We start from the raw sequence: 24,477 nt of genomic DNA on the forward strand, positions 1-24,477 counted from the left end.
CTTTTCCAATTTAACTAATAATTCCCCATGTGGAACCATATCAAATACTTTACTGAAATCAAGGTAAATTAGATCCACTGTGTTTCCTTTGTCTAAAATATCTGTTACCTTCTCAAAGAAGGAGATCAGGTTGGTTTGGCACAATCTACCTATTGTAAAACTATGTTGTATTTTGTCCCAATTACCATTGACCTCAATGTCCTTAACTACTTTCTCCTTCAAATTTTTTTCCAAGACCTTGCATACTACAGATGTCAAACTAACAGGCCTATAGTTACTCGGATCACTTTTTTTTCCTTTCTTAAAGATAGGAACTATGTTAGCAATTCTCCAGTTATATGGTACAATTCCTGAGTTTTCTGATTCATTAAAAATTCTTGCTAATGGGCTTGCAATTTCTTGTGCCAGTTCCTTTAATATTCTTGGATGAAGATTATCTGGGCCCCTCGATTTAGTCCCATTAAGCTGTTCGAGTTTGGCTTCTACCTCTGATGGTAGAATATCTACCTCCATATCCTCATTCTCATTTGTCATCCTGCCATTATCCCTAAGCTCCTCATTAGCCTTCTTAAAGACTGAGGCAAAGTATTTGTTTAGATATTGAGCCATGCCTAGATTATCCTTAACCTCCATTCCATCCTCAGTGTTTAGAGGTCCCACTTCTTCTTTCTTTGTTTTCTTCTTATTTATATGGCTATAGAACCTTTTACTGTTAGTTTTAATTCCCTTTGCAAGGTCCAACTCTACATGGCTTTTGGCCTTTCTCACTTTATCCTTACATGTTCTGACCTCAATAAGGTAGCTTTCCTTGCTAATCCCTCCCATTTTCCACTCCTTGTAGGCTTTCTGCTTTTTCTTAATCACCTTTCTGAGATACTTGCTCATCCAGCTTCGTCTACAACTCCTGCCTATGAATTTTTCCCCTTTCTTGTTATGCAGGCTTCTGATAGTTTCAGCAACTTTGACTTAAAGTAATTCCAGGCCTCCTCCCCCTTTAGAGCCACAAGTTCTTCAGTCCAATCCTCTCCCCTAATTAATTTCCTTAATTCTTTAAAGTTAACCCTTTTGAAATTGAAAACCCTAGTCGCAGATATATTTTTGTTTATCCCTCCATCTAGTTTGAACTGAATTAGCTCATGATCACTCGAACCAAGGTTGTCCCCTACAACCATTTCTTCTGTGAAGTCCTCACTACTCACCAAAACCAAACTAAAATGTCATCCCCTCTTGTTGGTTCTTCAACTACGTGGTGAAGGAATCCATCAGCTATTGCATCCAAGAAAATCTGAGCCCTATTATTATTACTAGCACTTGTCCTCCAGTCTATATCTGGGAAGGTAAAGTCTCCCATGATCACACAATTCCCATTAGTGTTTACTTCATTAAAAACATTAAAGAGGTCTCCATCCATATCCAAATTGGATCCCGGTGGTCTGTAGCACACCCCAAGCACTATCTCAGGGGAGGCTCAAGTAGCTTTCTTTCCCAATGTGATTTTTGCCCAGACAGACTCTGTCTTATCCGTTCCATCACTTCTTATTTCTTCGGAGTCTACCTCATCATTTCTATACAATGCTACTCCACCCCCTTTTCCTTTATTTCTGTCTTTCCTAAACAGCACATAGCCTTCAGTACCTGTACTCATTCACGACTGCTTTTCCACCATGTTTCTGTTATCCCTATAATATCTGGTTTCATTTCCTGCACCAGTAGCTCTAGTTACTCCATTTTGTTATCTGCAAAAGCTGCAAGTTCATCAACCGTTTCTACCTTTTTATCCCATAAACACAGTTTTACATCATCACTAGACATAGTCAGGAACTGTTCCTGAGCAACCGAATCACACATTCCTTCAAAGTTTGTATTACCAAGCTTAAGCCACAAGATTGGAATCCCAGTGCTGATTGGTCCATACTGAATATGATATTGGACATTGGACTATAACCTATGAACTAAATTCTAAAATTCTTTGCAACTACAAAGCTCATCATCTCTGCTATGTATCTGAATCTCAAGAATTGAACTCATGTCTGTATATATATTGATCTTTTAACTATACTCTTTTTAAATTGATTTTAATTTAATTAATAAGAATTGGCTGTATGCAAGTATTTGGGTAAGATCTGGCATAGTCAATAACCTGGGAGGTAATGTGTCTGATCCTTTGGTATTGGTAGAACCTTTTCTTTACATAATGAAATCTGATTTTCAGAAATCTTCATCAAATTTGACTTGGGTGCCTGGATGGAGGCCTGAGGCTGGGTTGCTTGTGTTTGGGCAACCAGTGAGGTAATAAAGAAGCTGGTTTATGCTGGCTTCGTAAATGTAAATATTGAATTATCCACCAACTTTGGGGTTTGTCTGCCCCATTCTTTGTAGTTCACCCTAATTGGGTAACCTCAGCTGGTCCCCATTGGGACCCCAGTCACAGAGGCAGCCTGACAGCGGAGCACAAGGCAATACTGAGACAACACTGCTGTGGACTTTGGACTGCAGTACTCTGCTTTTGCAATGATCCTGTTGAACACAGCTTGTGATTCTGCGCCAGGCACATTGCATGACATGAAAGAGACAAGTCTCTGTGTGAATCCACCACACCGGTACTGATTCAAAAGGCCTCGATTGGTTTTGAGCCTAAGGTCAGACATTTGCTGTGTGAATAATTAAAGACAAATCATCACAATAACATATGGACAGCAGCTGCTGTTTCAGCTTCTCCAGCCACCACTCTCAAAGGGGCTGTCTTCATTCTCCAATGACAGGTGCCATTTTACTGGTACTCCCACCCAACAAGAGGCAGCTTTGGAGGAAGCTGTTGGCAATGCACCTTGGTGCAGCCAACAGACAGGATATTTTCAAAGCTGTAATCGAGGTCTAGTAGTAATTTTTTAAAAAACAAACATGATTCACCAACAAAATCTCGTGCCTGTTGGCTGCTTCTGACATGGTAAGCTACATCTCCCAGGGCATGAGAGTGTCAAAACATCAGCTTCGTCTTCCGCTGTTTTTTAGAAATCCTTGACCGAATTCTTTTGCAGTATATTAGTTTCCCTGTGAAGCAGTTTCCCTGACAGCCCCGCAGAGTGGGACACATCACTTTGAGAACCATGCTCTGAAAAAGCTCAAACGTGCTCTTCATACTTCAGGCTGCCTCAAGCTTTTCAGCTTGATTTCCAAAACAACAAGGTTCAGAAAAGTTTGCCAAGGATCTGAACTCCTTGAGTTAGCCTCTAAAATCAATACCAGCAGACTTAGTACAAGTGCATTGACACAGGGCAAGTGACTCTGCCATGTGACTGCTAAGTTACATGGATATGCAGGTAAAAATATAAATTATTCAGTAGCTGCATTTTGAACAGTCTCCATTGCAGCACACACTAGAACACTACTGAGAAGTTATAGGAACACTCCACTCCTTTTCCTTTACAAAGGTGAGAAAACCAATTAACTTCCTCCATTGTTCCTACTCTTTCCCCTGCCCATAACAGAAAGGAGGGTGAGCAAAGCTATTGGACTAAAATAAAAACTGATCCAAGCCTCAAACCATTTATTTTTATTATAAAATGTTGTGGTTTGGAACTTTGTGGTTTCCCATCTTGCCCTGAAGCATCTCAACCGCCCCCAAAGTATACTATTTTCTTGGCTCAGACAAAAGCAGAAAGGGCTGGAATCTCCCAAGAAGACCCAGTCTCAAGCTTTTCAGCTTGATTTCCAGATCAGTGAGGTTCAGAAAAGTTTGGCTGGGGAGCTGAACTTCCTGAGTTTTCATTTGCCAAAGAGAGCGTACAGAGGTTTGGAGGGTGTCCAAGGGGGCCCTGTCTCCAGTTAAAGGGCTCTTGACTTTAACAAGTATAAAAACCTGAACAGCAGTTCCCTGCTGCCCTTGCCCGTAAGAGACTCTGTAGCTCACATATTCCAATCATATTTGTACGTATGCTGGCCCCTGACTGTTAGCTATTGTGCTCTGCTTTTCATTTGTTGCATTGTTTCCTGGTCATCGCTAGCTCCACTGAAGTCAGACTGTTTAAGCACATGGGAAATACAACTGTGCTGGGCACATCACCAGTTTCTGTGGTTGGAACATAGTTTGGGCCAGAGATTTAGTACCCTAATCATGCTGCCTATCAACTAGTGCTACACTCTTCCTGCTAACAAAAATAGATCCTAATGGGGAATCATTACCAACAGGCACTAACATCAGTGCACATCGCTGAGTTTGTCACAGTTACTGTTTGTTCAAGAGAATCCCGGGGCTGGGCCAAACAGGGTGCTAAAGGGCAGAACTATGGTGTGGGGAGAGGGGGAAATGTGCCTGGATCCAGGCTACACTGCCCCTGAGCACCATGAAGTCCCTCACTGTTTATAGCTCTCCATTCACTCACAAGAGTAGCTCACGTTTCACAAGACTCCTCTTGATCAGGTGCCATTTTGCCCCACTCAGTGTCATCACTAAATAGGAGCAAGGCCTTGCCCACTCTCAGAGGAACTAGAAGGAAAGAGCCCCCGACTGCAGAGCAGGATCAGCTCTGGCTAGGCTGTGACGGAGTAGGGAGTGCACCAGACTGACCTGGGGATGTTACAGGGGAGTTTTACTGGGACTGTCTGAATGGGGGATGGGATAGCAGGGGATGACTTTATTTGAGGGATGATAGCTGAACCTGTAACCTGAGCCAGGCGGGGGGTTGGGTCAGCTGACACCTTTGCCCAGGAAACTGGACAAAGGTGGGAGGAGGAGCTGAGGGCAGGGAAGTGAGATGGCTGGAGGACTTTTTTTTTCAGTTTGAAGCTGGATAGGGAAAGGCAGGGAAACCCCAGGGCTGGAGTCTAAGCTTCCTGCCCCCCAGAGGGACCTGACTGAGGGAGTCCTGGTTGTACCTACAAGCTCTGCTTGGGATTGTATTCCTGTTGTCTAATAAACCACTGTTTTACTGGCTGGCTGAGAGTCATGGTGAATCGCAGGAAGTGGGGATGCAGGACTCTGACTCCCCCACACTCTGTGACAACTGGTGGCAGCGGGTGGGATCTACTGCACCCTATGGACGGCACTTCCTGCACTAAGTGACTAGGGAGCAGTAAAATGAAGGGGGATTGATGAGGACCAGACATGCTGAAGAGTCAGCGAGGAATGGTTTTGGGGGGTGGAGGAGCTATGCTAACCCCTGAGAGGTGGTGACCTGGAGAAGGGCTGGCACACAAGGAATTCCCCCTGGAAACCCTGGAGAGCAGCGAGCACCCAGGCCTGCGAGGGGCCAGCAAGGAGATGTATAGTGAGTGCCTTAAGAGCGACCTGGTGGAGCTGTGCAAGCAGAGGGGGCTGTGCATTGGAAGGTGCACCAAAGAACTGATTGCCCAGCTGGAGGAGGAAGATCGATCGGATGAACTCATCCCTGTTTCTGAGGGAAGCAGCCCGGCAGATGCTGTGCAGGAAACAGTGTCTGTTCCAGCTGGGAGTGGTCAGACAGCTGCTGAGGGCTTCCTGAGACCCCTCCTACCTATGACTAGAGGCAGGGCTGGGTGGAGCTCACACAATACCAAGGGCCCCGTGTCATAAACAGATAGTTAAGGGTTAATGTCTCTTTTACCTGTAAAGGGTTAACAAACAGGGAACGAAACACATGAACCAGGGGACCAATCAGGAGACAAGATACTTTCAAATCTTGGTGGAGGGAAGCCTTTGTTTGTGTTTTTTGGGTTTTGCTTTGTTCTCTCTGGGTTCGGAGAGTGACCACTCGTACCTACAGGCTCTCTAATCTTCTATTCTAATTTTGTGAGTATAAAGGTAGAAAGGCAGTATAGTCTTTTTATTTGTTTTCCTTTATTTGCAAATGTGTAGTTTGCTGGAAGTATTTTAAATTGCATTTTGCTGAGGGAGGAGGCTTCTTTCTGGTTTCTATAAGCTGACAGACCCTGTAACTTTTTACCATCTAAATTGCAGAGATAAACTTTTACCTTTTTTCTTTCTTTTTATTAAAAACTTTGCTTTAAGACCTGTCTGATTTTTTTCTCCTAGTTAAGGCGCAAAGGAACTGAGTCTATGTACACCAGGGAACTGGTGGGGAGAAGGGAAAGAGAGCAGGGGGGAGAAGGGAAAAGTGAATTTCCTCTTTATTTTAGATTCACGGAGTTTGAATCTGGATTGCCTCTGGGTAAAGGGAAAAGAGGAGAGGGGAAGGTATCATTCCTCTCTCTGTGGTGATTCAAGGAGTTTGAATCACGGTGATCTCCTAGTGTACCAGGGCGGAAAGGAGCTGGGAGGAAGAAAGGAGGGGGAAGGGAAATGGTTCATTCCCCTTTGTTCTGAGACTCAAAGAATTTGGGTCTTGGGGTCCCCAGGGAAGGTTTGGGGGAGACCAGAGTTTATCAGGCACTTTACTCTAAGTCCTGATTGGTGGCAGCACTACAGGATCTAAGCTGGTAATTAAGCTTAGGGGAATTCATGCTAGTACCCATATTTTGGACACTAAGGTTCAGAATTGGGAATTATATTATGACAGCCTACCACCCGCCTGGCCAGCATGGGATCCTCACTGCAGAGCTCCCCATCGCTGGATCTGAGGCGGCTGGAATGGGAGAAGGAGATAAGGCTGAAAGAGCTGGATTTGAGGCAGCAGGAACTGATGGAGGAGCGAGCAGAACAGGAGAAATAGAGACAGCATGAGCTGGAAGAGAAAGAGAAACAGACAGCATGAAGAGCGACAGCGTCAGCATGAGCTGGAGTTGGCCAAGCTGAGGAGCAGCGAGCCCCCAGCTGTGATGAGTGACAAGGGACCCAGGACTGCATGGAGATTTGATAAGTGCGTCCTAGCCCGGCATAAGGAAGAGGAGGACATAGATGACTTCCTGAATGCCTTTGAGAATGCCTGCGAGCTGCACAGGGTTGATCTTGTATACAGGCTCCAGTTTCTCATCCCCTTACTGGACCCCAAAGCCATGGCAACATACAGCCGAATGAAAGGGGCAGAGGCAGGGGACTATGAACTGTTCAAATAAGCCCTGTTATGAAAGTTTGGGCTGACTCCCGAGATGTACCAGAAAAGGTTCCAGAGTCAGCATATAATCCCTGAGATCACATTTCTAGAACTGGCCCTCTGGATGCAGGGATATGCCCACAAGTGGACGGATGGGGCCCCAACTAGGGAGAATGTGCTTAACGGTGGATGTGGTATACCTAGACTTTAGTAAGGCATTTGATACGGTCTCGCATGATATCCTTATTGATAAACTAGGCAAATACAATTTAGATGGGGCTACTATAAGGTGGGTGCATAACTGGCTGGATAGCCGTACTCAGAGAGTAGTTATTAAAGGCTCCCAATCCTGCTGGAAAGGTATAACAAGTGGGGTTCAGCAGGGGTCTGTTTTGGGACCGGCTCTGTTCAATATCTTCATCAATGACTTAGATGTTGGCATAGAAAGTACACTTATTAAGTTTGCAGACGATACCAAACTGGGAGGGATTGCAACTGCTTTGGAGGACAGGGTCAAAATTCAAAATGATCTGGACAAATTGGAGAAATGGTCTGAGGTAAACCAGATGAAGTTTATTCAATAAAGACAAATGCAAAGTGCTCCACTTAGGAAGGAACAATCAGTTTCACCCATACAGAATGGGAAGAGACTGTCTAGGAAGGAGTATGGCAGAAAGAGATCTAGGGGTCATAGTGGATCACAAGCTAAATATGAGTCAACAGTGTGATACTGTTGCAAAAAAAGCAAATGTGATTCTGGGATGCATTAACAGGTGTGTTGTAAACAAGACACGAGAAGTCATTCTTCCGCTCTACTCTGCGCTGGTTAGGCCTCAACTGGAGTATTGTGTCCAGTTCTGGGCACCGCATTTCAAGAAAGATGTGGAGAAACTGGAGAGGGTCCAGAGAAGAGCAACAAGAATGGTTAAAGGTCTTGACAACATGACCTATGAAGGAAGGCTGAAAGAATTGCGTTTATTTAGTTTGGAAAAGAGAAGACTGAGAGGTGACATGATAGCAGTTTTCAGGTATCTAAAAGGGTGTCATCTGGAGGAGGGAGAAAACTTGTTCACCTTAGCCTCTAATGATAGAACAAGAAGCAATGGGCTTAAACTGCAGCAAGGGAGATTTAGGTTGGACATTAGGAAAAAGTTCCTAACTGTCAGGGTAGTTAACACTGGAATAAATTGCCTAGGGAGGTTGTGGAATCTCCATCTCTGGAGATATTTAAGAGTAGGTTAGATAAATGTCTATCAGGGATGGTCTAGACAGTATTTGGTCCTGCCATGAGGGCAGGGGACTGGACTTGATGACCTCTCGAGGTCCCTTCCAGTCCTAGAGTCTATGAATCTATAAACCTAATGGTGCTGGAGCAACTGTATGAACAGTGCTCATCTGACCTGAGGCTATGGTTGCTGAACAAAAAGCCAGAGAACCCATGACGTGCAGGGCTGTTGGCCGATGAGTTTGTGAACAGCCAGTCAGAGGGTGGCAGGGAGGAGTCCCAAAGGAACAGGTCCACCATGATGCAGAGAGAGAGTCACCTTGGGACCTCCCCTAGGGGAACCATGGAGAATCCCCTCCCAAGGGGAACATTTGGATCAGGGCCAACTGACTAGATTGAGGGGCTGACAGCTTCCCAACTGCTCAGGAGGGAGGAGGGCCCCAGGCCAGCTTCTCTGCGAGGTTGGATACTCCACACACAAGGCTCTCAGTTTACAGCGTGGGCGTGGGGATGTCCTTGCAAAGCGAGTGCTTTGTTCCCCTGTAGGTGGATGCGAGGAAGGTTAATGGATACTGGGACACAGGCACTGAGGTGATGCTGGCCTGGTCTGAGGTGGTAGCTCCAGATCAGGTGATGCCCAGCACCTACCTGACCCTGAGGGGTGTGGGCGGGACCCCTTTCAAGATGCCCATGGCAAGGGTACATCTGAAGTGTGGGGCCAAGGAAGGCCCTAAGGACATGGAGGTGCACCACCATTTGCCCACTGAGGTGTTGGAGGGGGGACCTAGAGAACTGGCCAAGCAACCCCCAGAATGCCCTGGTCATGACCCATAGCCAGAGCTGGTGAGGGGCATGATGCCCTGATCTCCGGAAGGGTACCACACCGGAGGAACAGAACCCTGCGCTGGTGGGGAGAGAGCACCCAGGGACAAGGCTCAAGGGGGCTGCAGCTTCAGACCCAGCCAGCGAGAGGGAGCCGGTCCCCATCCTTTCCCCAGCCGCTGAGTTCCAGGAGTTGCAGAAAGACCCCTCCTTGTGGAAGCTCAGTGACCTGGCTGATCTCAGTGCAGTACAGACCATGGGGATAGGTTACCAGGAGAGGTTCCTGTGAGAGAATGGGCTCTCCCAGGGAAAGTGGAGTCATGGGGGATCAGTAGGCAGCTGGTGGTCCCCCAGAAGTATCACTGCAAGCTACTGTACCTGGCCCATGACATCCCCAGGTCAGTCCACCCCACTCCCTACTCCGTTACATAGACATCCCAAGTCATAAATGTGGTGGTAGTGAGGGAAGGGAGCTGGTTCTGAGAAACCAGCAATGAATTGTAACACCCATCTTGCACGAGCCAGGGGTAGAATACAAGCTACAGCTCATGCCCGGCAGTATGTAATAGAGGGCATCATGGCTCCTCTTCTTCCCTTAATGTACTACACATGGAAATGTGCTGAAACCCAGCACTTCTGCCATAGGCGTTTGGTAGACAGCCATAATTTTGTTTCCTCTTTGTTAAATTCCATCCACGTACCGCAGGATCTCAGTGCAAGGAAACCTATTTCTCCTGCAGATCCACCTCCAGTTATTGCCCGTCTTGATAGTTGGTGCTAAGTTATGGGTAATTGGTCTCTTGTTGTGCAGTTTGCCCTAATTCAGCATCACTCCTAGAAGTGCTCCATTGTTCAGGCTCTGTACTACAAGGTGCTGGGCTCTCCGGCTCTCGCTCCAGCAAGACACTTAAAGCACAAGCTAAACTTTAAGCAGGCGAATAGGCCTATGGAGGTGAGTGTGGCTAGGCATGTGCTTTCAGTTATGAGCTTATTAAAGGGCAGAGCTGATCAGGAGTTTCTCAGCAATGATTTCCCAACAGAAAATGCAGTCGCTGATAAACAAGTTTTCCAAGAATGCATTTGATGTGGCACAATTTTTTTGATTTTCCATATGCAAAATCTACACAAAATATTTCATTTTACGTAAGTTCAGTTCAGCTGAATTGAACTACTTCGTTTTGTGTCAGTTCAACATTGAACTGCATTTGTCAATAATGCCACACTGCCTCACGGAAGTTGTAGTTTGAGTGCTTCATGCGTCCATTCCCTCTTATTGGCTGAACTTCTAGACTGAACTAGATCTCCCATGATGCACTGTGGCCATCCCACTGTGACAGGCTGCCCCCCTTAAGATGCCACCTACTGTGCTGAGATACCACTGAGCCTGGCTGTTATGCTGGTTTGGGCAGCCTTTTTGTGTGTCTTGTTGAGTCAACCTATTAAGCCTCCTTCAACACACAGACAGGCAGGGCCACACCCAACTGCAAAATGAAACAGACACTGAGATCAGCTCTGGGAAGGCTCAGTTTAAGGGACTTGCCCCAGTTCTCAGGTGTCCACCTCCCTTCGAGTACAGACCCAAAGACATATCATGAAATCCACTCCTCCCTCAATGTGGAGGAAGGTATGTGCAACTTCTCACCCCTGCCTACTTAGAAGTGACAGAAACTGGGTTCAGTAATAAACAAAACAAATTTTATTAATTATAAAAGGCAGATTTTAAGTGGTAAAAGTGGTAACAAGCAGAACAAAGCAGATTACTAAACAAATTAAACCAAACATGCAAACTAAGCTAGTTTCACTAAAAACAATTGGTTACAAATATAATTAATTGGTAACAAATAATAGCAGGTTTAAAATAAAAGGAAGTATTTCTTCACACAATGCACAGTCAACCTGTGGAACTCCTTGCCAATAGATATTGTGAAGGCCAATACCATAACTGGGTTCAAAAAAGAACTAGATAAATGAAGGACAGGTCCATAAATGGCTATTAGTCAGGATGGGCAGGAATGGTGTCCCTAGTTTCTGTTTGCCAGAAGCTGGGAATGAGCGACACGGGATGGATCACTCGATGGATTACCTGTTCTGTTCATTCCCTTCTGGGCACCTGGCACTGGCCACTGTCATAATACAGGATACTGGGCTAGATGGATGTTTGGTCTGACCTAATAGGGCCATTCTTATGTTCTCACCCTAGATATTGCTGCAGGCAGATTACAGAAAGTCTTGAAAGGCAGATGCACTAGTGTCCATCCTGAGACCTTAGTTATTACTCACAGGCTAGATGCCCTTCCAGCTTGGGTTCAACCCTTCTGCCTCCAGTTCAGTTCTTGTTTCCAGGTGTTTTTTCAGTACCTCTTTGGGAGGGGAGGCAGAGGAGAGAACCATGATGATGTCACTCCCCTGCCTTATATAGCTCTTGTGTAAGGCAGGAACCCTTTTTCTAGTGGAAAACCATTGGCATCCAAAAGGGGAGGAGAGGTGTCCAGTACCAGGTGACTCGGACCCAGTCTCTGCAGGGCTGTGGCAGCCATTGCTCGTAGGCAGTTTCCAGCATCCACAGGAAGACTAAGCTCTTTCATAGTCCCTTGTCTCCGCTATGGCCCATTAGCCTTGTCTGGCTTTTCCATTGTTGTACCTGAAGCACTGGTTGGGGGTAATACCCAAAGCAATGCATTGGAAATACAGATACATAGTTAATACTCCTAACTTCAGATACAGAAATGACGCAGGCTTTGAAACTGGATAATCACATTCAGTAAATCATAACCTTTCCAATGATACCTTACAAGACCCATCTTACATAAAGTACATCTCAGTTACGTCATATTCATATCAGCATATTTTCATAAAGAATATGGAGTGAAACATCACACACTGGGCTACATGGACATTACATGACTGTAGAGCATCATGGGAAATATAGTCAGGCCCAGGAGCCTGGCCTTGGTGAATGGCAGCAAGAGGCACCTGGACTACAACTCCCATGAGGCACCACAGTACCACTGGCAAATGTAGTTTAATACTGAACTGATGCAAATGAAGCATTTTGACTCAAGATAGTCACAAACATTTTGTTTCAATCAATGTCAAAATAAAATGTTTCAACATTTTCAGATTGAAATTTTGGGGAACTTTTCATTCCATGATGAATTTTGATATTGACTTTTTGTCCCAATTGGGGATGAAAATAACAGAATTTCTCATACAACAAATTCTGATTTTCACTTCACTCTACTTAAGTGCTTGGCTGTATCAAAGCCAGAGTGCTCAGCATCTGGCAGGACGGAGCCTTTTGAGCACTGCTCAGATCATGCCAGAATAGTCTCTTCTGGGGCAAATTTCCTCCCTAGTATACAACCTGTTAGCTAGGGGCAGCAATTATAGCCAGCTTTCCCAACTCAGCTTGTATTGCTGTTGGCAAAGAGGAAACGGACAGCCTCTGCATGGCTGGGCTGAGTCTGGGGGCTGGATTCACTGTTGAGGCTGGAGTGAAGCAGGAAAAACTTAGGGTCTCAAACTTTCCGACACTCAAGCCCCTCTTGGCCAGAGGGGCCAGCAGTGAAGAGCTGCAGGACACTTTGGAATGGGCTGTTTCAATGAGCAGTCACTGCTTTGCTTTTCTATTTTTAAAATGACAGCGTATGGATGTTCCAGGAGAAGAACTTAATGTACCACTAGAGACAGATGTCTAGGGGGACTTGCTCCACTATCTGGAGGTAACATTTGTATTCAATGGCAGTGAGCCAAGCCAGAGAGTGGACAGTCACATGTGAGCACAGCCCTGGGACCCTGCAACAGCACCACCCCTTTCCGTGGGGAGCAAGGTGGGTGGATGCCTGGCTGTACTGAGGGAGCAGAATGGTGGTGCTGATTTCCTGTCCTGCCCCCAAGGGAGATGGGCTGGGGAAGATCAGGAAGGAGGGATGTGTGCTGGGTGGAAGGCATGTGCCCTTTAGGTCGTGCTTTGGTGCAGTATTGGAGCTTGTGATCGCACCACTCTGCTGCTGGTCAGGTGTGCACTAGCTGGAGACATTCTTGGGGGCTTTCACAGCCAGGTGTCCATGGGCCAGAATGGAGGGATTGTTCGCATGTGGCCAAAGCAGCTGGTACACTTACACAGTGATATGAAAAGCCCATGGTGCCCCCAGTGAACACTTGCCCACACATTACAGAGCTGGCCAGGTGTCTTCAGGCCCGGCTCCTGTCAGTCTGGCCATGGGAGGGGCCTGATGGGAAGGAGAGATGGGCACTGGCTGAGGGACCCTCTCATGCCCTTCACTCAGCTCCAGGGCTTAGTTCGCAGCTGCAGCTGCCCTTCCCCATTGCCTCCTGTCTGAGTCCAGGCACAGCCTTCCCCTTGGGGGTCCGGTATTTACTCTTAGGACTGTAAAGCAGGTTTTTCTGGAAGAGCCTTGGGATGTTTCCCTGGTACAAGAGCAGGGCTGCAAGCATCCCTGGAAGCAGAAAGAGAGGGATTAGGTCATGTCATTTACCATTTCCCCCACCCATCCTTTGACATGCACCACCCAATCTCTCCCGTCCTGCGGTCAGATGGTGCCCGCTCCAACTGGGTCAAAAGCCGGGAGTCCCTGCTACTAGCACATGGCACTGTCAAGCTCAGAACAACAAGCAGATTTAACAGAGAAGAGTTCCACCTGCAAAAGCGGCGCTGGGATTGGACCAGATCACAAAAGAAAGGCAGAACTGAATCAGTTTTCTTTGGAAGCAGCTGTCCAGTGCTGCAGAATATAAGCTTCATTTCAGAAATTACATATCTGGGGCTTATGGCTGTGAGGATAACCTTCAAATTACAGACTGAGTGAAACTGCCAAGGCATGGTCTTCCTGAGTCTGCAGACAGCCTGCAACAACATAGCTCCATGAGGTGTGATCATCGCTGTGTCATTAACCCCGTTATCTCTCCCACCCCTCTCAGTCCCATCTGCCTCATGCTTTGCAAAGTGTCCTGTCATCCTCCTTCCCCCTGAGGCCAGTGTTTGGCAAGTGACATTTAATGTGGCTCAGTTTGGGCGTGACAGAGTTCTAGTCTGGCTGATGGTGGGGAGGAGGAGTATTGAGAAAGGCACGGAGCATCTGGCTCTAACAGCAAGACTAGCCTCCCTCCATAATAAATAAGAGCACAAGGAGTTGTCATATACCAGCAAGAGTTTCCAATTTCTATGCTCAATACTTGTCCCTTTCACACAGGTTCACTAACATGGCAGACATGCTAGGGAGGCTTCACCCCAGCCACATCCTCTGCTCCACTCTCTAGGTTGTGGCTCAGCATGACCAGTCAGCAATAGCTTCTGCACCTCCTGGTACCCTGAACACAGCTCACCTGTGAGAGGTCCCAGCCAGTAAACCTGGACGTACTCTTGCAGGATGTTCCCAGAACAGTCAAAAGTAACGATGGAGGCCAGAGTGGGGTTGAAAAAGGCCCCTGTGAAAGGCCCAGCTGTGAAAGAAGAAAGCAAATAAATAGTGTTGGGTCCCACTTGTTTGGCATGGATTTGAACAAATGGGTGTTGGGCAACAGGCAGGACTAGAGAAGTTCTATTGCCAGAACTTTGTGTTTGAACTTTCTGAAAAAGCAGAGTCAAGTCACCCTGAACATCCTTAACTCAGTCCAATGCCTCCATGTCTAATAGATACCCATTCCTCCCCCAGCCTCCTAGCTGCATGATGTCTAACCTCTGATACTGACACAGTTCAACCACGAACCCTACTAGCACCAGACAGCCTGACCCTCACGTCCACTGTGGCTAATGCTGCAGAGTACACATTTCCTAACTGCAAGGGTAAACAGTGCATAAGACATCTGCAAGGAAAGGTGATGAGTGAGAAGTAAAGCGTTAAACTGGCTGTAAAACACCACCACCTAGCAATGGAAAATGAAATAACTGCTGAACTGTGTCCCTGGCATGCTAGTGCTACTCTCTTGTCAAGGAGTTAGAACAAAAGATAGCATCTGGGGGAGACCCCACTGCCACACATGAGCAGGTGAGTGATGTGCAGGTTCACATGTTGAGCATGTGCAGCATAGCAGGGCTGAGTGAGTGAAATTGTTAAGAGGTGACTTGATCACAGTCTACAAGAACCTATTTGGGAAAGAGATTTCTGACAGAAGCCAGCTTTTCAGTCAATTAGAAAAAGGTGTAACAAGGGCCAATGCTGGGAAGTTGAAACTAGACAAATTGAGACTAGAAGTACAGGGTTTTTAAAAAAACCCACTGTAGGTAAATGACTGTAACAGACTTGCCTAGAGAGGCAGTGGATAATCCATGACTTTGAATGTTTAAATTCAAGACCTGGAAATTTTTCTACCTGGATTAGGCACAGGAATCCCTGAGTGAAATTCTTCAGTTTGTATTACACAGGGGGTATGGCTAGATGGTAATAATGGGCCTTTCTGGCCTTAACATCTGCAAGTCCATGAACTACCAATCCTGGAGATGTATGGTGTATAGACAGTGCTTAATTTGTGCTGGAACTTGACAGGGCTGGGCCCCAGCACCTCTGGGCCTAGCAGTTCAGAGCCCTGGCAGCACCACTGGGCTTGGCCCATCTGTTATGAAAATAAAAAATTGCTTGAGCACCGGCGCCTCTTTCATTATCCATTAAGCGCTGCGTCTAGGTGTCTAATTACCAAGATCTTGGGAGGAGAGTGGGTTGCCACATGAAGGTGGGGTTAAGATTGTTTTAGGAGGGGAGGTGGAGGGTGGAGAAGAGAGGCGACCTTAACTGTGCATTGCTCTGCTTCTCAATGCATATTTTTGGAGTATAAGCATCCCTTTGACTTTTCCTTGCTTTGAGGCATGTGTGTTGGTAACTCTTCCCCTTTGGTTTATGGATCTATAATTACAACATTATCTCCATATTAGCGGCTGGGTCTGTGAACTGCCATTGATTCTGAGCTAGTCTCCCGTTCCCTGAGCAATAGGTCAGCAACCCCCAATGTACAGCACTGATTTGAAAGCTTGGTGCTGGTTGGGGACTTAACAGTCCCATGTGGGCCAGTCCTCCAGCTGTCTCCTTTTGACCAGCAAGAAACTCCAGTGAACTGTACCCTAACTTGGCTCCCTCCAGCTAAGCCCCTTTCCTCCATGACAAACACACCCGTCTGTCCTGGGCTGGCGGTCTCCGGGCTCCGTAGAAGGCAGCAAAGTTCAGTGTGCAAAATGGTATTGTGCTTTGGGCCCTAGCCTAGGATGCAGGTTCAAGTCTCTGCTTAATCACAGACTCCCTGTTTGACTCAGGCAAGTCACTCAGTCTTTTCGCTCCCATCTGTACAATGGGTATAATAGCACTCACCCGCCATGCAGAAGGGCTGGCTGATGCACTCGTATACTACTGTAAGGGGGGCCATACAAGAGCCACAGGTAGGAACATTTGTCTTTTATTCAATGCTGCACTCTGTTCCCCTAAGATGCAGAGGGCTCCTAATATGCAGTGGATGTATCAGGCTCATGAGGAGCCCCCTCTCGAGTAGAGACTACCACCTGTACCTGCTCAAATGCTGGTTTTAGCAACATGAGTAGAGTTGAACCCAAACTAGCATTGGCTGTGAGCTAACCACCAGCTGTAGATCTCTGGAGCTGAAAAGCCGATTCATTAGCTCCAAGTTTCATCTACGCTCCTTTCTTGTATTTACACCCAGATATTATGGGGAAAAAGAAATGTAGAAGCTTCTCACCTATGTAAGCCAGGGTGGTCACAATCACTGCCAGGACAGACGCTCTGTACAGAGGGTGGCTGTGCTGAAACTTGAGAGCCACCAAATGGAAAAAGAAAGAACAGACGCCTTCCACAAAGATGCCATGGTACAAAGAGGTATGGATAGAAGAACTGCAATCCAGGGCCATTAGATTCTGGATGAGGTGGAAGTCAGTCAGCTCCCAGGACCAGTAGTGTGTGGTGAGAATCCCAGCTGCCTCCATTCCCACAAACTGGACCAGAAGTTTGACAGCAGTAGCCACAAAGGAGGAATCCATGACCAGGAATTCTTGGAGAGAGATTGTGGGGTTAGCAGAAGCTCCATCAAAAGACACACCATGAATCAAGTAGGTAATGAAGAGGAGGGTCAGAATCACATCTGGGCCAAAGCCACCACCCCAGGGACCAATCTCCATCAGCATCCTCAGCTCAAGGCAGCAAGCACACAACTGTAATGAGCTGACCAGTTCTCTGACAAGACCAAGGTACACTCCAAGAGGCAGAAGTCTCTTGGAAACCTGCCTGATCACCTCACAAATAGCCACAACTGAGAGAAAGAAGGCAATGGAAACATTCAAGCCCGCCATAACAAGCCCAACAGAGACAGCAAAGCACGAGTGTCACCATCTGAAGAACAAATCGACCTTTTCTTCCTCCTCTTTATAAAGGCACTTTTAAGCCAACGTGGCACAGCCTGACAGGCCCTCAGTCAGCAGGGTCAAGGGAGTCTTTGGGAAAATCCACATGTGCAGCTATGCAAAGCCATTAAGGAGCTGACAGTGAGATTCTCTTACCTACAGTATCAGCTGCGGCCAGTGTAATGTATGCTGCTCTCTGCTATCCCCAGCAGCCTGCTGGACCCTATGCCTTCACCTCTAATCAGAAGGGAGACAACCACAGACCCCATGTGACTCATATATCCTCTCCTCGCCTTCTGCTTTAACCATCAGCACTTGCTGCAATTAGAGCACCAACAACCTGCAGCCTAGGGTTTGTTCAGAACTTGTCTCCAAAGTTACGCTGCTGGTTCGTTTTACAACTGGATCTAGCAAGTGGGTGCAGCAACTCTCACCCCATGGCAGCAAATCTGGGAAAGCCCAGCTCCTGCCTCAGGTTTATTATTTGTGAGGCTGCGTTATGAGCCTTTGACTGGTTTGTTCTGGCCCAGCGGGTCATTGATGGCATAGATCTGCTAACTGGAGCAGAAAGCAGCACTTATATCGTCTTTGCTTCAGGTCAGTAGAATATTTGCGTGGTTTCTCTCTATTTCAGTGTTCAAGATTGGTTATTGTACAGCACCTTAATGGTTTTTAGGTAGTTAGGAGCAGGGAGCTCGCAGTGAAAGCCCTGCGAAGTCAACAAGGTGGTGATGAAATGGAAAGGCAGCACAGAGCTTTTGTAGGGAAGGAGAACAGATAGAAGTCTCTTTGCATATCCAGGCCAGGGAAGGCTAACTACATGGGATCCTGAAGAGTCTCATCCTTTTAGGTCTCCTCCCTCCTCAGGGTCTAAAATACAACTGTATCCTCCAGGCTTGAGAAGTGAGGGGCTCTCCTTGGAGAATCAATGTTCCATGTTGATCAGATGGCGGGACACACTACAGAGTCCAGGTTTATCTTTCATTGCCCTCTTGCCCCAGGAAGACAAAGCATGCCCCTAGGAAGCAGCATAGTGTCGTTATTGCATGGTGGATACAATAGAAAGAGGATGGAAGGAACTGAGACACCAACAAGGAAAAGGAAAACCAGAGCAAAGGTGATTTAGGCCTGGTCTACAGTGGACTTTTATATTGGTATAGCTACCTCCCTCAGGGGTGTGAAAAATCCGTATCTGAGAGATATAACAACACTGATCTAACCCCTGATGCAGACAGCACTTGGAAGGAATAATTCTTCCATCGAATCCACCTCGGGAAGGTGGATTACCTACACTGATGGCATAGGTAGTGTCTACATTGAAGTGCAACAGCGGCTGTAGCATTTTGCCCCCAGTGATCTATGGGTGGGAGACAAACTCAAAGACAAGTTCCAAGCTCATTCTCCCCAGTGTGATAGATTTATTTGAACCTGTCTCTAGAGGAGCAGTGGAATGGACATGCTTAGACATACACCCCACCACCATGTCCTGAACCCCCCTGAAACCAAACTCCACCCAAACTGGTTTTTAATCCAGAACTGTTTTAAATCCTGGAATACCTGAGGAAAGCAGTAGCAAGTATCAGTGACGTGATGCACCTTGCTTGTTGCATACACAGTTCCAGAGGTCTATAACAGTGGGTCGTCTCTGTAAGTAGGGTTGTTCCTAGTGGTCCACAGAGAGACATATTAAGAACTAAACTGGCAGGGTTGAACGAAAGGAGATGCGTGATTTGAACACTTATGATGTAGACAATCAAATGAACAAACTGAAGCACAGGCCTATGAAAATCAAGTTTGCTATTAGTACTAAGTATTTACATGATGGCTAACAGGGAGGCAGAATGGCCCAGTGTGCTGGGTATTAAGTTTGGGACTCCGAAGCCCCAGGTTGAATTCCCTGCTCTCCTACAGAATTTTGCATAACTTGGGGCAAGTCACTTCAGTGTTTCTCAGTACTTCATCTGTACAGTGGGGATAAAAGTACTTCCCAACCTCAGAATGTTGAGAGGATAAATAGACTGTGTGCTAAGAGACTATGCTCCTGGGGCCATACAAGTGCCACAGAGAGAAATGGCACCTACATGACCCAGCTGGGATCATGGTCCATTATGCTGGGCACTGAACAGACAGAGAAAAGAGAATCCCCTTAACTAGACACTATCACCTTCTTTGCAAGGGTAAGTCTCACATTGTGTAATCAACATGTTAATATCTACAAACAAAGCTCCCAACAAAGCTGTATTAATTCAGTTTTATTTTCCCTTCAGTACAATTTATATAAAAAAATCCCCAGAAGACAGGTATTGAATTAATCTTGAGCTGAGCTTTAGGCACTTTACAGTTCAAAATCGCTTCTTTATTACTGTGTCAACTTGCAGAACACACCAGGACATGAAGACAGAGTATGTACACATTAAACCAAATCACAGAACTCCTTGACCCCTCCTCCCACTTAATTGTTATTGTGGTGTAAAGGAAACAAGGGTTCTTTTCAGTGAAGGTACAGCAGTTAATTGTGAAGATAAACACAACCATCCTGAGTTTCTTCCCCAGTGTTTGGGGGAAGAACACTTGTCCCTCTAGTTTCACCTTTGATTGCTGCTGAAATAAGCATATGTTGTTCCAGCCATTCCCCCTCATGTCTGTTAATACCCAGGCACTCCATCATGGCAGCAGCACGGTGCTCTTGTTTTAGAAAATTTTTATTTTCAAAGTATGGGACAGTGTGATCTCCCTATCATGGGCTGGGCCCCTGAAAGGGCAGAAAGCCAGCCTGGGGAGTTCTAAGGAAGGCCTCCCCACAAAGAAAAGCCTTTTCTACTGGGTTCTCTGCATAAGCTTTTCAAGCTCATAATGCTGCAGTCAGGCTGATCTCCATCTAAACCCAGCTGACCTGTCAAGAGGCCCTGTGAGGAGGTGCAAAAGCACCGGGAAGTATAGAGGGGCAGCTCCAGTTGGAACAACACACCACACATCAAATCCTGTAGTTCTTATTCAGGGAAAACCTCCTTTGGGAGTCAACAGGAGCTCCCCATGAGTAAGAATTGGAGGAGAACTGGGCTTACCACCATAAAGAGTAGGTCACAGTGTCTGAAGAGAGAAGGTTGAAAGACTGTTTGTACAGATTAGTAACTTATTGGCTCAGAGAAGGGGATTCTGGTGGTAGCACACTACTGGTTAGGCCAATCCAGAGCAGATAGAATTCCTGAGATCAAAATATTTCACTTTCCCTAAACAAAGGTTGCCCGCAACCACCATTCGGGACAAAACCACACTCCTTATAAGGAGTTAGCAGCTAGTGACCCCCCAACTCTGCCATCACCAAGTAACTCGAATGCGTTGCTAGAGAATGACCGCTTCCTTGGGAGCAGGAAGAATGGCGAGCCAGCGTGCCCACAAGATTTTTTTCACATCTGAATGTCACGTATGTCCTGAAGGACAATCTGTCTGAATCTTGGTTCCAAGACAACAGGGTGGGTTTAATATTCCAGACACACAAGCTTTGTCTAGGCTAGAAAATTTACCATTCTAAGAACTCCTTGATCCTGCTGACATATAAACACCCCATGTCCCACCTCCTGGAGTATGTGTGTATCAAATACTATTCAGCAAGCATGAATGCTGGCTCAGCCTACACCATTATAGAGGACATACGCATTGTGGAGCTGAGCTGATCTGAGTTCTTGATTCTGCAGTTACAAGAGTGGACCAGAGGATGTTGTAGGTCATGCTAGTTCTCTCCTTAAGTACATGGATTCTGGTATCTTTTGGCTCATGCTACAGTGGCTCAGCTCAACATCATAAGCATAAGAGCACAGAAAGCCGTAACACTTCCAAAACAAACAGTTCTATTGTGATGGTTCAATTTTCCAGTGTAGATATGACTGTAGGGAGCATTAGTGCAGGTCAACAGACTGATGTTAATATATGATCCTTAAAAATAAACATTTTTAACCACTGTTACAAAAAGCAGCCACATGAGCAAGCTGCCAAACTCCCTAATTTCTTCCTAGCTTACAGCAAGAATATATTTTTCAGCAGAATGAGGGATGGTTTATGCCAAAACTTTTCCATGACTGAAAGGGTAAAAGTCCAAACATCTGTTCCTTTTAAAACAAACCCTTCTCATTCTTGTCCATTTCATGCATTTTAAAAGTAAAACTACCTTGGAGCATGCTTGAAAAGCCAGGCTGAGGAAATCACATTGAGGCCTTCAGAGCTATTTCCTGTACCTAACCTGTAACAACATGTATGGCATATCCTGCAACTATATGGCACTTAACTCAGGCTCAAGAAAGGACTTGGAAATTACTAAGAAACACTTATATAATTACCAAATTATGTAATGACAACTATGGTATCAATTAGTTTCCTCTCTCATGTTACTGCACAGGAAACACTACAGAACAAGGTATACAGCACACCTGGAGTTCATTGAAATACAAAGGCAAAGACATCTGAGAAGCAGTCCAGGATAGCGCCATTTGTTGGAAATATTATTGCTCAAGGCCTGATAAATATGGCCCTGTTCCCATTTTCACTGAAAATCAACAGTAGCTTTGGCATTGATCTGAATGAGAGCAATGAGTCAAAGGCCTTGGCTACACTCACACTTTACAGCGCTGCAACTGGGGTGTGAAAAAACACCCCCGAGCGCTGCAAGATACAGTGCTGTAAAGCGTCAGTGTAATCAGGGCAGCAGCGCTGGGAGCGCGGCTCCCAGCGCTGCATGCTAAATCCATAAGGGATGTGGTTTACATGCAGCGCTGGGAGAGCTCTCTCCCAGCGCTGCCACTCTGACTACACTCACACTTCAAAGTGCTGCCGCGGCAGCGCTCCCGCAGCGCTGCAGCGCTTTGAAATTCCAAATGTAGCCATACCCAAAGTCACCTGTGCGTTACACTGGAAACCCGTACCCAGGGGAAACCTTTATCAGTCAGATTCTCACTTTCACAATACTGGATACTCTGGGACAAAAAAGGCCTAAATATGCAGTTACAGATGAGTCATGTTTTTTTTTAGCCTTTTCCAATGAACCAAAGCTCTGTATTTTCACTTGCCCTTCCCCTCTTTCCTGGTTTCCAAAGACAGAGCTAAATTAGCAATCCTAGCTTCTCTCCTACACTGAATTTATATTTAGGGCTGTCAAAATTTGCAGCAATTATTTTTAAATACTTATTTTAGGCATATGGCCAATTTTAGGCTGATCTGGAGTGGGGGCATTAAATGGAAAACGGCACTGATGCTTCCATGAAAAGCAAAATAAAAGATTCTTTGAATAAACTGAAAAAAAATATAAAAAGAATCCACAAGCCCTTCCTCTCTATCATCTGAGCCAACATTTAGGCAAAAATGAAAGCTGCTCCAGATCAGCCCTGTAGGAAACTTCTTCCAGCTAAAATGCCACAATGAAAGTAGGAACTCAATTTCCCCTGAATCTTAGGGCTTCTCTGCACGCAGAGTTGCACCAATTTAACTTAATATGCAATTTTAAATTAGTTAAACAGGTGCAAAAAGTTCTGTGGATGTGATTGTTTCAGGTTTAGACCAAGCTTATTTTGGATTACCCCAGTTAAAAAAGAAATAGATTGAAAAAGGACTTAAACGGAAACAAGAGTGCAAGTTTCTATGCAGACAAGGTCTAGCTCTCTTTAATGAGACATGAACTCTAACGTCCACATGGATTATATAAATATTAAGCAGTTTCTCTTCCCAATTTTTAAAAAACTTAAAATTAAATTCAAGATCTAATGCAACATTAAGAACATGAATTCAAATGCACAAGGGATCTTGCATACATAAAACCATAGCTACCATGATAAGGAAAATATAAATAGGAGGAATACTGCACAATCCAATGCCCCAATGTTTTGAGGTTGTAAACACTTCTGGAAGACCACTTGTTTCCACACTTCTCTTGCTGACTGGACATTTGAGAAGGGGGAGAAGCTATTTCCTGAAGTATGTAGCAAGACGACAGTAATGGATATATGCATGATGTATCCTTGACATTCACAGCAGAAAAACGTTTAACAATGGAAACTTCATCCAGATTTCAACCAAACCAACCTTGGCCCCTAGAAAGGTTCACTTCGTTTGTCCTTTTCTTAGTGACAGACTTCAGTACTGATAAACAGTGACTAAAAAGAAAATCCTGACAGTCTATCAACAGGCACTTCTGATCCAATACCAAAGCGTAGGTAAGTCATCCACTCCTGAAGACTTCTCACCGCTAGCAAAAAGCTGATATAAGGAGATCATAGTCTGTTTAGACAAAAAGGTAGCACTTGCACTCCATACTTCTTGCAATCTATTCTGTGTAACACTTAAATGTGGCACTTTTGAGGAAATTATTAATAAAATAATATTGCACTCGTTAGGAATACTTTCACAGGAAAAGACGGTTACTCACCTTTGTAACTGTTGTTCTTTGAGATGTGTTGCTCATATCCATTCCAGTTAGGTGTGTGCATGCTGCGTGCACGTTCATCGGAGACTTTTTACCCTAGCAACACTCAGTGGGTCGGCAGGTCGCCTCCTGGAGTGGCGCCGCTATGGCGCCTGATACATACCCCTGCCGGCCCATCCGCACCTCAATTCCTTCTTGCCGGCTACTCCGACAGTAGGGAAGGAGGGCGGGTGTGGAATGGATATGAGCAACACATCTCGAAGAACAACTGTTACAAAGGTGAGTAACCGTCTTTTCTTCTTCGAGTGCTTGCACATATCCATTCCAGTTAGGTGATTCCCAAGCCTTACCTAGGCGGTGGGGTTGGAGCGAGACGTTGCGGAATGTAAGACCGCTGAGCCGAAGGCGGCATCGTCTCTAGACTGTTGGACCAATGTGTAGTGTGATGCAAAGGTATGGATGGAAGACCAGGTGGCCACGCGGCAGATGTCCTGTATGGGAACATGGGCCAAGAACGTGGAAGATGAAGCCTGAGCCCAAGTAGAGTGGGCGGTGAGATGGCCCGCTTGAGCATGAGCCAAGTCATAGCAAGCCCGAATACACGATGTAACCCAAGATGCAATACGCTGGGAGGAGATTGCCATGCCCTTCATACGTTCCGCCACCGCCACAAATAGCTGAGGTGAGCGCCGGG

At 45.9% G+C, this 24,477-nt stretch overlaps 1 protein-coding gene across 1 annotated transcript; it reads right to left on the reverse strand.

Moving 5' to 3' along the window:
• Window positions 1-11,853: 11,853 nt before the first annotated feature.
• On the reverse strand, window positions 11,854-17,451 carry LOC115658088 (aquaporin-12-like). The gene is made up of 3 exons (XM_030576603.1): window positions 16,717-17,451; window positions 14,362-14,478; window positions 11,854-13,475 (listed from the first exon to the last, which is right to left on the reverse strand). The coding sequence occupies exons 1-3, from the start codon at window positions 17,321-17,323 to the stop codon at window positions 13,297-13,299; spliced, it is 903 nt and encodes a 300-aa protein (XP_030432463.1). The 5' UTR covers window positions 17,324-17,451; the 3' UTR covers window positions 11,854-13,296.
• Window positions 17,452-24,477: the final 7,026 nt, after the last annotated feature.

The sequence above is a fragment of the Gopherus evgoodei genome, chromosome 9 (genome assembly GCF_007399415.2).
Source record: "Gopherus evgoodei ecotype Sinaloan lineage chromosome 9, rGopEvg1_v1.p, whole genome shotgun sequence".
Classification (NCBI taxonomy): domain Eukaryota; kingdom Metazoa; phylum Chordata; order Testudines; family Testudinidae; genus Gopherus; species Gopherus evgoodei.

Coding starts and splice junctions, on each gene's coding strand:
- LOC115658088 (XM_030576603.1), bottom strand. CDS start 17,323: ATGGCGGGCTTGAATGTTTCCATTGCCTTCTTTCTCTCAGTTGTGGCT. Junction 14,479..16,716: donor GACCACCCTGGCTTACATAG/GTGAGAAGCTTC, acceptor CTTCTTTCACAG/CTGGGCCTTTCACAGGGGCC. Junction 13,476..14,361: donor CTGGCTGGGACCTCTCACAG/GTGAGCTGTGTT, acceptor TTCTGCTTCCAG/GGATGCTTGCAGCCCTGCTC.